The sequence below is a fragment of the Hydra vulgaris genome, chromosome 12 (genome assembly GCF_038396675.1).
Source record: "Hydra vulgaris chromosome 12, alternate assembly HydraT2T_AEP".
Taxonomy (NCBI): Eukaryota; Metazoa; Cnidaria; class Hydrozoa; order Anthoathecata; family Hydridae; genus Hydra; species Hydra vulgaris.
In genome coordinates, this window is record NC_088931.1 from 54,257,501 (window position 1) to 54,272,780 (window position 15,280).

At 28.2% G+C, this 15,280-nt stretch overlaps 1 protein-coding gene across 1 annotated transcript in view; it reads left to right on the forward strand.

Annotated features, from left to right (window-relative positions):
• LOC100211246 (diacylglycerol lipase-alpha) overlaps nt 1–13,661 on the forward strand; it is a 52,169-nt gene extending 38,508 nt beyond the window's left edge. The window contains exons 8-14 of the mRNA XM_065813721.1: nt 616–684; nt 854–996; nt 5,373–5,441; nt 7,271–7,343; nt 11,934–12,127; nt 12,337–12,570; nt 13,391–13,661. Coding sequence (XP_065669793.1) covers nt 616–684; nt 854–996; nt 5,373–5,441; nt 7,271–7,343; nt 11,934–12,127; nt 12,337–12,532 — 744 coding nt within the window. The 3' untranslated portion in view covers nt 12,533–12,570; nt 13,391–13,661. The remainder of the gene's footprint in view (nt 1–615; nt 685–853; nt 997–5,372; nt 5,442–7,270; nt 7,344–11,933; nt 12,128–12,336; nt 12,571–13,390) is intronic.
• Nucleotides 13,662–15,280: the final 1,619 nt, after the last annotated feature.

The following is a 15,280-nucleotide window of genomic DNA, read 5'->3' on the forward strand; positions in this document are numbered from 1 at the left end:
TTGTACACCACTATGTATATATATATATATATATATATATATATATATATATATATATATATATATATATATATATATATATATATATATATATATATATATATATATGTATATATGTATATATGTATATATATATATATATATATATATATATATATATATATATATATATATATATATGTATATATATATATATATATATATATATATATATGTATATATATACATATATATATATATGTATATATACATATATATACGTACATATATATATATATATATACGTACATATATATATATATATGTATATATATATATATATATATACATATATATATATAAATATATATATATATATATATATATATATATGTATATATATATATATATATATACATATATATATATATAAATATATATATATAAATATATATATATATATATATATATATATATATATATATATATATATATATATATATATATATATATATATACATTTTGTTTCAAATTTTAGCTCAATTTTTTAAATCTGCTTTATGTCTTGTTGAGTGTGAATATGTGCTTTAAAATAACTCATTTCACTTAAATAAGGTTAGTTAATTTTTTTTTCAGGGTTTTATTTCTGCTGCTGTTCAAATCAAAGCCATAATTGAAGAGAAACGTTTAATTGAAAAAGCACAAGTAATAATAATAAAACTTATTTATACATGTGTTTTTGTTTATATTTGTCTATTTTCAATTGTAAAATTTGAAACAAAAAATTTTTGTTTTTCAATTTCTAATTTTTTATTACTGTTATAACATACAACAGCAACAAATTAAATAAAAATAAATGTTGATTTTTTTTAAGGAAATGGCTTCTGAAGAATATAAAATTGTCATTGTTGGGCATTCTCTTGGGGCTGGTACAGCTACATTGCTTGCATTTCTTTTTAAGTCAAAGTATCCTTCACTTGTTTGTTATGCATACGGTCCCTCTGGATCAGCAGTAAGGTGAGGCATAACCTTAAATTTGAAAAAATGAACAATAGTTCACTATCATAGCAAAAGAAAATCTTACAATTAAACATTTCAAAGTTTATTCAAATTTTTATTAAATGATATAAAATATCATCACAAAATCTTGACTAAATTTCAATTATTGACTAAACTTGTATATTATTTTATACAATAAAAATTTGCCAATGCTAAAACCACTGATATTTTATTGATAAATGCTAAAATTGCTGATATTTTATTAATAGATAATAAATGGTAAGGTTTGACTGTGTTTAATAGCAGAGTGGTGATGAATATTCATCATAGATGTTCAATGTTATTAATAAATGTTGATGAAGATAAATTTTGATCACAGGTAATGCATGATAATGGTTCTTGATTCTAGATAACGATGACTCTCTAGATAAAGATGACTCTCTAGATAACGATGACTGAGGATAGGTAGTATTTGTTTTCGAGGATTAATAATGACGATTTTTGAAAATAAATATTGATGGTTATTTAGGCTAGGTAATGATGATTTTGACAAATAGTAAAAATCAAGCTTACTATTGCTCTTGTTGCCCTTTACAGCCTTTCACCCCTCACAGACTTGTCAGTTGTCCACCAGTTGTGTGAGAGAGAAGGTGTTGCTCCCATAATTAATAAACTTGTGTTTTTTGTTGTAATGTTTTTGTAAAAAAAAATTTATTGTGTTAGTGTTTAACGATGGTGTTAGTGTTTAACAATGGCATTAAACACTAACACTATTGTTTAATTATTTAATTACTTAGATTGGATAGTAATCAAAGTGATGTGATTAAATAGTAGGGTGTCCCATATAAAAAAAAGTTTAATGCAATCATGTGCACTATGGCAATCCTCTTCATTGGGTCTCAATAGCCCACCATAAAAATTTCTGGTCTCTAAGATATTGTTTTGCTGAAGGTGTTTTAGAAAAAAGTTCATTCAAATTGATAATTTTGGAGAACTTATGATTGAAACTTTTGATTAATTTGTAAAATTATATATTATATTATATATTCGGTATTATTGTAATTATTTTTGCTTATATTCATTTTTTTTTGTAATTATTATTGCTTATATTCAGTATTTTTGTAATTATTATTGCTTATATTCAGTATTTTTGTAAAATAGTTAAATTAAAATGAAGTACGTTGTCATTACAATTGCATCATCTTCAAATGATAAATTATGTATTTTTTATTTCAATGGCATCATCTTCAAATGTTTAAAAAAATGAAATGGATTATAAATCCTGCATAAAAAACGCAATAGATACTTAATTATTGTTAGAAAAAATGTTTTTCAAAAACAATAAAATTTTGTGAAAAAATGTTTTTTTATTTAAACTTTCTTCAAGTCTTGTTTGGTGCCATATTTAGGTATCTTCCGCTTTTTGCTTAAACCACCATCATCATGTCTTGGAGTTGGTCATCTGAATGTGTCCTGCCTATGAAATCCTGCACTAGTTTGCTGTGTCTTTCAGTCCTGTTATTAATTTTTTGTTGACACACACAGGGCACACTTTAAAGAACTTTTTAAGACTTTCCTTCAAGTTTGACTTTCCTTCAAGTTTGACCTTCTTTCTTCTATGAGAGAATATAATCTTTGCTTATATTATATGGAGAAAGAAGAAAGTGATTCATCTCTCGGACATATTTCAACAATTGCACAACAATATCCATCCTCTTTTTCTCTTTAAATCATTGACTGGAGCCTACGCTGTCAGTGGGTTCTTTGTCGTGATTTTATTCCTGCATCAAAAAAATCCTTAAAAATAATGTCAAAATAATATGTTAAAAATTTAAAAGAATACAAGAATACAAACTTTTATGTTGAATAGATTCTCATCATCATTAATCACTGGCTTAATTGAGCTTTCACTGTTGACAAAGTTTTTATTAAAGCATGTCTTGTTCCAAATGTTAACCAGCTCCTTTATGATGCATTAAACAGTTTGTTTCTGTTATCATTATAATACATACATTGACATGCCCGGGCTGATTTTGACACCTGTATACTGGTTTCAGTGCCCAAATTTATGCCTAAACTACACTATTTAATAATGGATATAATTTTTGCCCAAGTTCTTTGCATTCTGGAAAGTAAAGGGAGTATATGAAATATAGGATAAAAGTGTATGTAGCACATTCTTTAAGCTTAAATTGTATCAAATTGCAAAGCGCACATTAAAAAGAAAAAAAGGTCCTAGAACATCTGCGTAGTTCATGTACATGTTCGTAGTTCATTTTGTTGGCAATCTGTTTGATTTCAGTTATTTTTTATTTATACTTAAGAGATTTTCTATCACAAATATGGCTTTTTGTTTTAGGTTTATTACAGTTGTAGTTGTATGTGATAGTATCAAAATAATTAATAATTTGAACACAGCAATAATGGCTGCAAGTCAATCTACTTAAAATAAAGATAGATAATTTATCTAAATTTTATTGTCAAAGAATTAGATTTTTTTATGATTTTACAGTAGAAAGTTATCATCAAATGCCTTGTGTGTGTTCATAAAATGTCATATTGAAAAGAAATTTTTTTTTTGTGAATCTGCAACTGAAACAATAAGAGGTCTCTTTTCTATTTTGGACAGAACAACAACAAAATGGTGACGTAAGTGTCTATGCTAATTTAATGTAAAAAATATATATGTGTGTGTATGTATTTGGATGAAACTGGATTTAATGTGCACACTAACAGCACATATGGTTATTCGCTAAGAGGTGCACCAGCAATTTTACAGTTGTCTGCAAATCGTGGCAAGCATATTAATTTGATTTGTGCTGCTTCAATAATGGAAGTGCTTGCTTATGAAATAAAAACTTGAGGCTGAAATGCAGATTCATTTTTTACTTTTATTACTACAATGTTGACACCAGCGATTAGGAATGCGTGTATGGAAGCGCCGATGCTTGTTATGGACTAATGTAAGTTTGAAGTCTTACTGTTAGACAAACACTAGCCTTTCATGACATTGCTGTTAAGTATCTACCAGCATACATGCCAAAGCTTAATCCAATAGAAAAATTTTTTCTTCTTTAAAGCATACTTACAAACAAAAAAGAAAATATGGATGGGGTAATATGGAAACTTAAAAATATTATGGATACTACAAAGTTTAATTTCATTTCATTTACAACCATATGTGTAGTTACATAAATCCAGAGCTGGCTCTGCAACTATTTTGAAAATAAATAGCAGTGACAACCTAATTTATATTTTGAATATGTTAATATAAAAACATAAAAACCTATTTAATGTTTATATAAAATTATAATAAAAATTTTTTATGGGTAGTTGATTCGCATATAAACGTGAAAAAGAATAAATAAACACACATATAAGAATAAATAAACACACATATAAGAACAAATAAATATGCATATAAGAACGAATAAATATGCATATAATAATGAATAAATATGCATATAAAAATAAATAGATAAGACAATGACTAACCAGCAATAACTTTAAAAAAATAATAGTGTTACGAGCAAACATCTTGTGTTTGCTTATTTAGTTCCATACGTATCAGGTCTTTTTAAAACGCAAGATGTTTTTTAAAAAGTAGGAATATAAATGGCTTTATTAAAATACAGAAGGTTTAACACATATGTAACACAGGACTGCAATTGCTGCCTAGTTTTCCTTTTTTTAAGTAACTAAATTTATTTAAAAAAGTAACAATGTCGTCAACTTGCCACAACAATTGACGTCAACTTGCCATGACCTCTCCCCTCCTCCCTGTCAATATATGTCAAAAAAAGTCAGACCTCCCCCCCCCCCTCCCCCCTATTTTGTTGACGTAATTTATGGATTGCCCCGTTCAAGTGTGTTTAATAGCGCTTCCATTAATATATATATATATATATATATATATATATATATATATATATATATATATATATATATATTTATGGGGTAGTGTTGTAGTGTAGTGGTCTAGCGCTCTCTAGATAAGCGGGATGTTCTGAGTTCGATCCCCACCACGTCCCTGGTAGTACCGCGCTTAACTTGTTTCTCCGCGCAGCAGCCTTATTTGTCAAGGTTCGTGTTTCGGAGTTATAGAGTTGAGAGAGGGTTATAACCACTATTAAGTAGCCTCTTCATTTGTAGTGGCTTTATCGGCCTTGAGGAGGTGAATAACAAAAAAAATATATATTTATATATATATATATATATATATATATATATATATATATATATATATATATATATATATATATATATATATATATATATATATATGTAATTAATTTAACTTTAATTTCTCAAACTTTGATTTTAAATGGTTTTTACTTCTTTAATCACTTTCTTTTTATTTTTTAAAATTAATTTTATTTGTATTTTGCCATCAGTTATGAAGCTTCTGTATATGCAAAGAGCTTTATATATTCAGTTGTTCTTGGGAAAGATATAATATCTCGGTGAGTTGTTCCTTTTAATCTTAGTTAATAATTCATTTTGATTTTGGATAAGTTATTTTAATTAGTCTTTGTGAATTTAATTTGTTAAAATTTAGGATGTCTTAAATTTTTTTAGTAAAATTTTAATATGTTAAGTTACCTAATTCAGCATGTAATAATGATGTAATTATGATATTTCTTGATATAATGCATTTATAACAAGGAAAATGTAATTGTTTTTTTTTTTAGTTTTTTATTTTTAGTTATACTTTTTTAGAAGAATTTATTTTATACGTTAATATTCATAAAATATTGAGAGATATTTAAAGTTTAACTATAAAACTTGCATACTAAATTATATTGTAAAATGTTTTTTTAGAGAATAATTCAAATAATATCTAATTATGTATTTTAATAAAGTTAATAAAGACAAAATCCAATTGCAAGAAAATCTCTCTCAATTATTCTGATAAGAATACTTTAAATAAATTTTCATTCAAACATATTTACATCAAATTATGTGTTTGATAAAATGAAACCTATAATAGTTTTTTTTAAATTTGATCCAGTTACTAAAAAAAATCATAAAATAAATAAAAATAAGATAATAATTAATTTACAAGAAATAATTTTTTAATCCCTGCTCTCCACCTTCCACCCTCTCCACCTGCATCTAATTTGATATCAGCATCATTTGTTTTGTAATTTCTGTGGTGAAGCACCATTGCTGCAAGCTCTTTCATTGCAATACACCGTAAGAGTATCTTTTTCTACCAACTATACAGGCATAAAAAATCCAAATAAATGAAACAGATATAGTTGTTTAGAAAATTGTAGATAATAGATAGAGTTAGTTCAAAATAGAATAATAAAATAAAATTTTTTAGGTAATCAACTACTTACCTCAATGTTTTCATTAAAACCTTATCTGGTATGTAGTTCTATTTGAAGTTCGTTCAATTTATTCAAAGAAAAAAAAAGTCATTCTTAGTCTTTCTGTCAGACACAATAAGTTGCTTTAGATCAAAAGTTTTCAAAGCTAAAGTGTTCCCTGATCCATTTATGCTCAAATCTTTAATAAAACTGGTCAGAACTTTTCCTTGCTTTGTATGGAATCCTGATCTTACGATTGTCATCAAGTTCTTTTTTTATTCTAACTTTATACAGTGATGCGAATTTCCTTGTTCTACTTCTATCTTGGCAAATAAGTCTTTTTGTAGATCTGTTTGAAACATCTTCAGTGCTTTGATAAATAGGTTATTCCAACACACATTAGGTACAAATATTTTTTTTAATTTTTGATTTGCGTCTAACTCTGGTATTCAGGTCTAACTTGTATAGCTTATGTATAGTAACTATAGTTACAGACTAAATTTTCATTAAAGTACATTAGGTATAAACATATACTTTGCTTTCTTAATAGGGTTGCATAGTAAAGTAAGGGTAAGTCCCAGCAAGCTTTTTTCTACATTTTAAGCAAAGCATGGTAGGAAGGTCTGGATTATCTGCTGAATAATCTTCCAGAATATAGCTTTGAGCAATCTTATTTTATTAAGATTTGATTTGTATATATATATATATATATATATATATATATATATATATATATATATATATATATATATATATATATATATATATATATTTAGCATTTTTTTTCTACAAATAATGAGTTAAACTCCAACTCTTTATAATTCTATGCACTGCTCTTAAAAATTCTATGCACACACAAAAATACTAAATAGTAAAGACACAAAAAATTGATTTTCCTTATTTTCATGTTACTAAATTATCATATCTAATGTTTGTCTTAAACTTTTTCTCTTATATAGTTTTAATATTAATTCTAGATTAAATATGCACACTTTACATGAATTGCGACATAACATCTTAGAGCTTTTAAGCAAGTGCAATTTACCTAAAGTAAGTTTATTATTTGTTATGATCATTATTTTTGTTTATTTTGTTTTAATAAATTAGTCATTTTATATTTCATTTCATATAACACTCTACAGCAACCAAAAATATGTAAAAAAAATATGTGCTTAATACCAAATGCTATACTGATTTGAAATGTGATGTTAGTTAGATGTTCTTCAGGGTTCTACATTTGGTTTTAAACTTTTCATTTACTTCTTTTCACATTACCAATGATATGATATGAACAAAATAACCGTATAATTGATTTTTATTTCTGTGTCTTCTTGAATAGAAGAATCAGTGATAAAACAAGGAAACAAATTGTTTATTCACAACTTGCTTTCAGCCATTCGACTAGTTGTGCATTCTTTCCAGTAACATTTCACCAACAATCATTTTTATCAGTGACTCCAACAAAACAGCCTCTCATAAGCACTGCAACCACGTTGTGACCACTCACAATGTGGTTTGCTGCAGGCCTTTTTGATGTATTGTATGTACCTCATGTTATAACCGAAGAGTTATTTGACCTAGTATGATACCTTCAGTCAACCAAAAATCAAAGTGAATTACTGGTGTCTTGTCTGCTAGGTTGGAATTTGTTAAATGCTATGTAAGAGTTACTCTAGCATAAGAGTAGTTTTGCTTTACAATAGCATTTTACATCCATCTGTCAGTCCATTATTCTGACAGAAACAAAACCTGCAGGTTTTGGTATATTCCTGTCATCTTAAATTTTTTTGAATTTCTGTCATATTTTTTTCAAATTTTCTGCCATATTATTTATTGAAGTTCTTTGCATTCAATAACGTGATCACAAATGAACTAGCTTCAAAGTTATTACCATATTGATGGGGCTACAATAAAGATACTGGAAATACTGCTGTTTCATTTGACTGTGAGGCACTGAGAGACTTTACACTGAAATAGAAGTTTCTATTGCTATACTTGTTATATAAGTTATTGTATGTAAGAATTTTTTTCATTAGTTGATAACTAAATGTGAAAACTACCTCTATATATTAAACTAAATTTAGTTATGCACCTGGAAAATATATAAGGAAAAAAACCCTATATAAGAAATGTGTAGCTTTTAAATACCTCATTCAGAAGTTTCCTGCATTGAGCTAGGTAAAATTAGAGGGAACTTTTGTAGGACCTGACAAAACAGCTTCTTAACATGACAACCTCTTGCACACATTGGATAACATTTTAATTGCTGCTTGAAGAGAATTCCGTTTAATTTGCACAGGTTTTCATAGCAATCATCATTCTCCAAATTACATAGATACTGTTCAAAAATTATTGCAATTTTTGAACAGTATCTATGTTGATCTGATCATGCATAGAATTTTTTCTGCTGGTATGGTTACTGTCAGTGATAAGCAAAATGTTAAGCACTGTTACAAAAAAATGCTATGAAAGCAAACGGTTACCTGAAATGCTAGCAACTTTAGTTCGATGTGTGTGTTTGTTTGACAAGATAAAGTAAAAAATTACTACACGTTCACTACTAAAAGTAATATATAAAGCTCTGATATCATTCATTGAGCACTCTTGATGAAGAAATACAGAAAAATAAAATAAATTTAGTTTTATATATGTATATATATAAATATATATACAGTATCGGACAAAACGAGTGCAACCAAATAATGCTAATTTAGTTTCTTTATATAAAAGTGCTGCATTTTTTCAATTTAGAGAAATAACTATGCAACTGTTTAGAGTTGCATAGTTATTTCTCTAAATTGAAAAAATTTAGAGAAATAACTATGCAACTCTAAAGTTCTTCAAGTTTTATTCATCACAAAGTTCATTATTTGTACACAAAAATTAATAAATTAATCAAAAGTATTAAAAAAGTTGATTTCCTTCTGGACAAAACAAGTGCAACTCAACAAAATGTTGACCAAGCTGTATTTCGCTATCAATATTTCGTGGCGAATTCTTTGTTGTCGATCACAGCCTTGCATCTTCAAGGCATAGATTCAATCAGGTGATCAATAAAACTTTGTGGAATCGCTGCCCAGGCCTTTTGGATTTGTTCAAACAGTTGATCCTTATTACGAACACCTTCACGATTAATTCTGCGATTGACGATATCCCGCAGGTTCTCGATAGGGTTGAGATCCAGAGATTGAGGCGCCCAATCCATCACCGATAGGTGGTTGTCTCGAAACCACTGCTTGACTACTTTTGCAGTGTGTTTCGGATCGTTGTCTTGCTGAAAAACCCATTTTATTGGCATATTCCATTCAGCATGAGGAAACATAACATCTTTCAGGATATTTTTATACATGAAACGGTCCATTATTTCATCGTTTCGATGTATTGGACCTAGACCGTTAGGAGAAAAACACCCCCAGACCATTACATTGCCTCCACCATGCTTCACGGTCTTATGGCAGTAACGTAAATCAAGGCGTTTTCCGGCTGGTCGACATACACAGCAAATGCCATCGCTCCCAATGATGTTGAACTTCGATTCATCACTGAACAGGACAGTTCGCCGTTTCTGTACATTCCAGTCAATATGAGATGTTGCAAACAGGAGTCTTTTCTTCTGGTTTTATAGTGAAATCAGCGGTTTCTTCGCAGGGTGTCGAGAAAACAATCCGGCTTCAACAGCACGTCATCTGATTGTTCGGTCCGATACAGGCAGCTCTAATTGCTTTTTTATCTCGACTGATGATATCCAGGAATCCTTCTTGACAGATCTGACGATCATAGAATCCTCTCTAGAAGTGGTGGAACGCGGTCTTCCACCTTTGTTATCTGCTGCCAACTTCCCCGTAGAACGATATTTGGAAATTAATCTTGATATGGTCCATTTTTTCACGCAATATTTATCACAAATACTTTTTTGTGACATTCCACTTATGTAATCGCCAATAATTTTCTTTCTTAGTTCCTATCCAATACTGTCGGAAGCCATTTTTGCACTTAAAGTCATAAAAATAATAAAAATAAATAATCATGCTTCTCAAGGCTTACCGTGTTACATTTACCTTGTGATGATACAATAATGTTCTGTGGAACACAACGTCTTGGTTGGATGTGGACTGTATTGATGTAATGAAACACTTGCTGTATTTCACTTCTTGTATTGATGTTCTTCGATAAAACATTTTGATAAAACTCACTTTGATAAACTGTCTTGATAATACTGACTGATTGACTTCCATATACTGACTGAATTACATGTCAATTTACATGTCTCTTATATAGTAAAATGAACCTGTGTGAACCTGTTCTGGAAGGTTCTAGATGCTTCTTTTCGATGCTTCTGGAAGCTTCTGGATGCTTCTGAATGTTTCTGGATATTTCTGGATGCTACTGGATGCTTCCAGATGCTTCTTCTGGAAACTTCTGGAAGCTTCTGGATGCTTCTGGAAACATCTGGATACTTCCTTTAATTATTAAAAAAACTTCCATGACGTTGACATGGACCAGACTTAAGAAAATGAAACAAACCAAAAAAGTTGCACTTGTTTTGACTGCTGCAAAATGGCACTTGTCAACAAAATTATTCCTGTGTGCTGTCACCTGTCAGCTGATTGCTCATGTCATGGCATGCTATGACTCCAGACTCCTGAACTGTTTGCTGTGGTAGTATAGTTTGTTTCGTTTTTAAGACATGTAAAATTAGGAACACTTTTTAGCATTGTTTGATGTTGGTTGCAAATGTTTTGTCCAATACTGTATATACATATATATAAATATATATATATATACATATAAACATATATTTATATATACATATATGCATATGTTTATATATACATATATAGACATATATGTATATATCTTATACTGCTGATTTAGGTGAGCAGTGTGACATACTGAAATAGCCTGCTGCCGGAGGCTTCAGTACATACATCAACTGACAAATAGCCTAACTATTTGTCAGTCGATGTATGTACTGAAGTACATACATCGACTGACAAACCCTTAGTCAATGTAGCGCAGCGGAGTCCTGCTACATTGACTGTAGGTTTGGCATGGGGTAGCAATCTTTTCATTCATTATTCTTCGTTTTTTTCTTCTTTTTCTAAAAAGCCATATCGATTTAGTGAGCAAAAAAAGTGAGCAAATGCTTACATAAATATGCTATAGTAGATATGTATATATATATATATATATATATATATATATACATACATACATACATACATACATACATACATACATACATACATGCATACATACACATTCATACATACATACATACATACATACATACATACATACATACATACATACATACATACATACATACATACATACATACATACATACATACGTATATATGTTGAGTGCACCAGAGTGACCTAACCCCGCTATGGCTCATTCTGAGAAAATCGCATTTGAAACTTAATCAAGATCTTAAAAATAGTTAATTGTCAAATTTGACTTGAGCATAGATACTGAAATAGAAATAAGGTTCAGTTAGGCCAATTTGACACAGGAAAATATATATAGTATCTTTAGTTTTGTACAATAAATCAGATTTTATGATTTTATATCATATTTTAAAACACAAATACCTGTTTTTTAGAAAATGTTTTAGCAATAATAATTTCATTTCAGTGGAAGATTATCAGAGGATGCTTATGTGATTGTGGATTATGTGGAACTGGATCCTCAAAATCTAACTTTGCAAATTTTTTCAAAAATAACAAAGATATGTTAAACATCAAACCTTATAACCCTGAAAATGAAAGTAAGTTGTACATGGCTGGGAAGGTGGTTCATATTTGCAAGATAAAATCTGTGTATGGGAGGTAGTTACAACTTTTTTTTATATTCTGAATTATATTTTTTGGTTAGTTAATGACTCATACTATAGTACTTTATTAATATTTTTTCTTTCTATTTGTTCATATAATAATTCAGACCATAGTACTATTAATTTTTTTTATTTATACCTTTTCATATTATATGTTTAAAAATTTTTTTAAGCTATTTATAAGGAAATGTTTTTATTTTAAAGATTTTCACGCAAGTTCTCAATTTATGAAGCATATTGGTCAGTTCCAGAAGATTTTCAAAGCATTCTCATCTCTCGTCTGATGCTTCAGGATCATTTTCCTGATGCCTTGATTGATGCTTTGAATAGTATTCCTGAAAAAACAAGTATTTGTGACGATAATGATGATAAGATATTAAATATTATTAGTGAGGCATAGAATCTTATTCAAGATACAAATGGTTTTTTACTTATTAGGTAAGAATCTAATTTTTCACCTTGTTAAATTTCACAGATTTTTTCTGAACCGTTTAGCTTTTTAACTCGGCTACTTTGAGTAAAAACCAGTTTCCATTGAGCTTTGAGTAAAAACATCTTATAACAACTTCCATCAATTTTAATTATTTTGGTCAAACTTTGTTTTGCTTCTTTTGAGACCCTAATTAAGACCTACCTTTTAAGATGTTTTGTTTGCTTTTAGATTAACACTTTAAAGAGTTTTTTTTCTGTCAGGTTTCTAATTAAATAAAATTCATCAATTATCATCTGTCAAATTTATATTATTTTTTAAGTAATTATTTTTATTTATTTTGACTATAATTTTTTAAGTTTTGCTTTTTTTTTTCTCAACCTTAATTTAAAAATAATTTGTTTATGTGTTTTTAAAGATGAAAAATTAATACTTCAAATCATAACAAGGTCCATTGAAAAGCCTTAAACCCCCTCTCATTTGAGAGCTACAGGGTGCCCTAACCATAGCTCTGTGTATCATGTTAGCAAAGTTTATATAAGTTAGTTTTGTAAATTTATGTAATACCTATATATTACCATTTTATCTCACAGATATATGATATTATACTTAAAACTCTATTTTAGAACTTCAATTACAAATTAAATTACAACTATAGTACCATTTCATTATGATGTATTTAGGTATAAAATATTGTAGCCAATTATAAATATAAGATTTAATCTCATAACTAGTTCGCTGATAGTATTGATTATAAAGAATTTCATGTAAACCTAGTCTTTAAGCTTCTTTTTTTTTTATATATATAAAGTCAATGTATATTTTCAGTTACGATATTAGCATTGGATGCTCTCACGGCAATAATGTTGAAGTAAATTTTTATTTTTTATTTTTATATAAACAGAGATGAATTCAATTATTTTAACTTTTTACTTTAGTTATTTAATAATATAAATATAAATATGTAGTTAATTTGTAATTAAATTGGTTTTTTTTTTTTTAATTTTTAGATTATTAATAAGTTATATATTAGAATGTAATTCATTGTTGCGAATTTGTAAATATTTTTTTCAGTCAAATAATTTTTTGTTTTTTATAATTAGTTATTTTTTCACATTGCACACTTAGCGCAACCATTCACCCAGAATTTTTCTTTGGTCTCCATTATGGTGGTAGTATACCATTAAGAAAAATCTTGCATTTCAACTTTTTTTTCCCCATTTTTTAATAGTGCATATATGTTATATTATTAAAATAAAAGTTAAAATTTGAAAATTTTTAAAAATTAATGTTGCGCATAATTATTGATAGGCAAAAGCGTAAAAAATGAATAGCTGGTGACAGAGTTTTTTCAGCAACCGTAAATAAACTTGAACTGAAATTTTGGCTTGTGATCCTTTTCTTATGCAATTACAAAATACACTAAAAGTTTCGGGTTTTGACCCAAAAAAGTCAAAATATATGCATTTTAGTCATATTTAGAAGTTTTGGTGTTATTAGGGAACACAAAATCACTCGCAAAAGTAGAACGCAATTAGCTATAAACCTAATTCTAGTAGAGCTTGTAATTACATGTGATACAAACACGTATGCCAAATTTCAGACCTAATCGGTTATCGGTTTGAAAAATATCTCCGTTGCGAGGCTATAAAACATGGTTTTCAGGAAAACTAAGTTTATAATAAATAGGTCGGGGTTTTAGTCACGATTAAAAATTATAAAAGACAAGTAAACTATCGTTTCATTAAAAATTATTCATTATTTTAAAAAAGCAGTCATTTTATTTTAAATGGATGGTTTTAACGTCGCATAAAACAAGTAATGCTCTTCCGCTCAAAAACGGACGGGGAAAAAGAACAGTGCTATAAGGCTTTGTAAATCGCTATAACCCACTGTACATCCAAGGCTGGCGCAAATGGTGCGGTACCTTCCCCTATCAACAAATTTTAAATTTAAATATATATGATCAGCATATAATATCAACGAATTTTAATTCAAGTCGGCAAGTGTAGAGCATATAGTAAATCAGCAAACTTCGACTTTTAGTACTGTCGGAAAATGTGAAAAGCTAGGACCTTTTTTTTTTTTTTTAGACGGAAAAAATATTTATGGCATTTTTGCTACAGTCAATGAAAATCCTGGATCCACCCCTGCGACTACTAGTTTTTTAACATACTAAGATTACGATTGACAGAGTTTTCAACCTAATATAATTTCAATTGTTTTTGATCAACTGATTTTATGATGTCACTTGAATATGGATATCTTTAAAATCAGTTTAAGAAAAAATTGGTCAAAATTGAAAACGTCATAAATTGGTAAGAAAGACTATAATCGGTTAAAAATAATTTGGTCTCAGTAAGAGGTTTGAAAATGATATCTACATTTTGCTAAATGTTTTTTCCTAGATCAAATTAGTAAGTTCAATCTTACTATATGATGTAATAGTAAAACATGTGACGTATATATTTTTAAAGTAGTATGCAGTACAATTACTTAAAAATAACGCTATAAAAATACATTAATAACGTTGTGAAAATACAGTTAGAGTTGAAGTGTTGTAAGGGTTTTAAAAATATTGAAGTAATGTATGTTTTGATGTGACTCTGTAGTAAAGGATGTACTCATAGAGTATGTGGGGGTAAAGAATATATTCATCGCCCTTTCCCTTAAGTCTATTTTAACTGTTTTTAAAGGTTTAACGACGTTTAATTTATA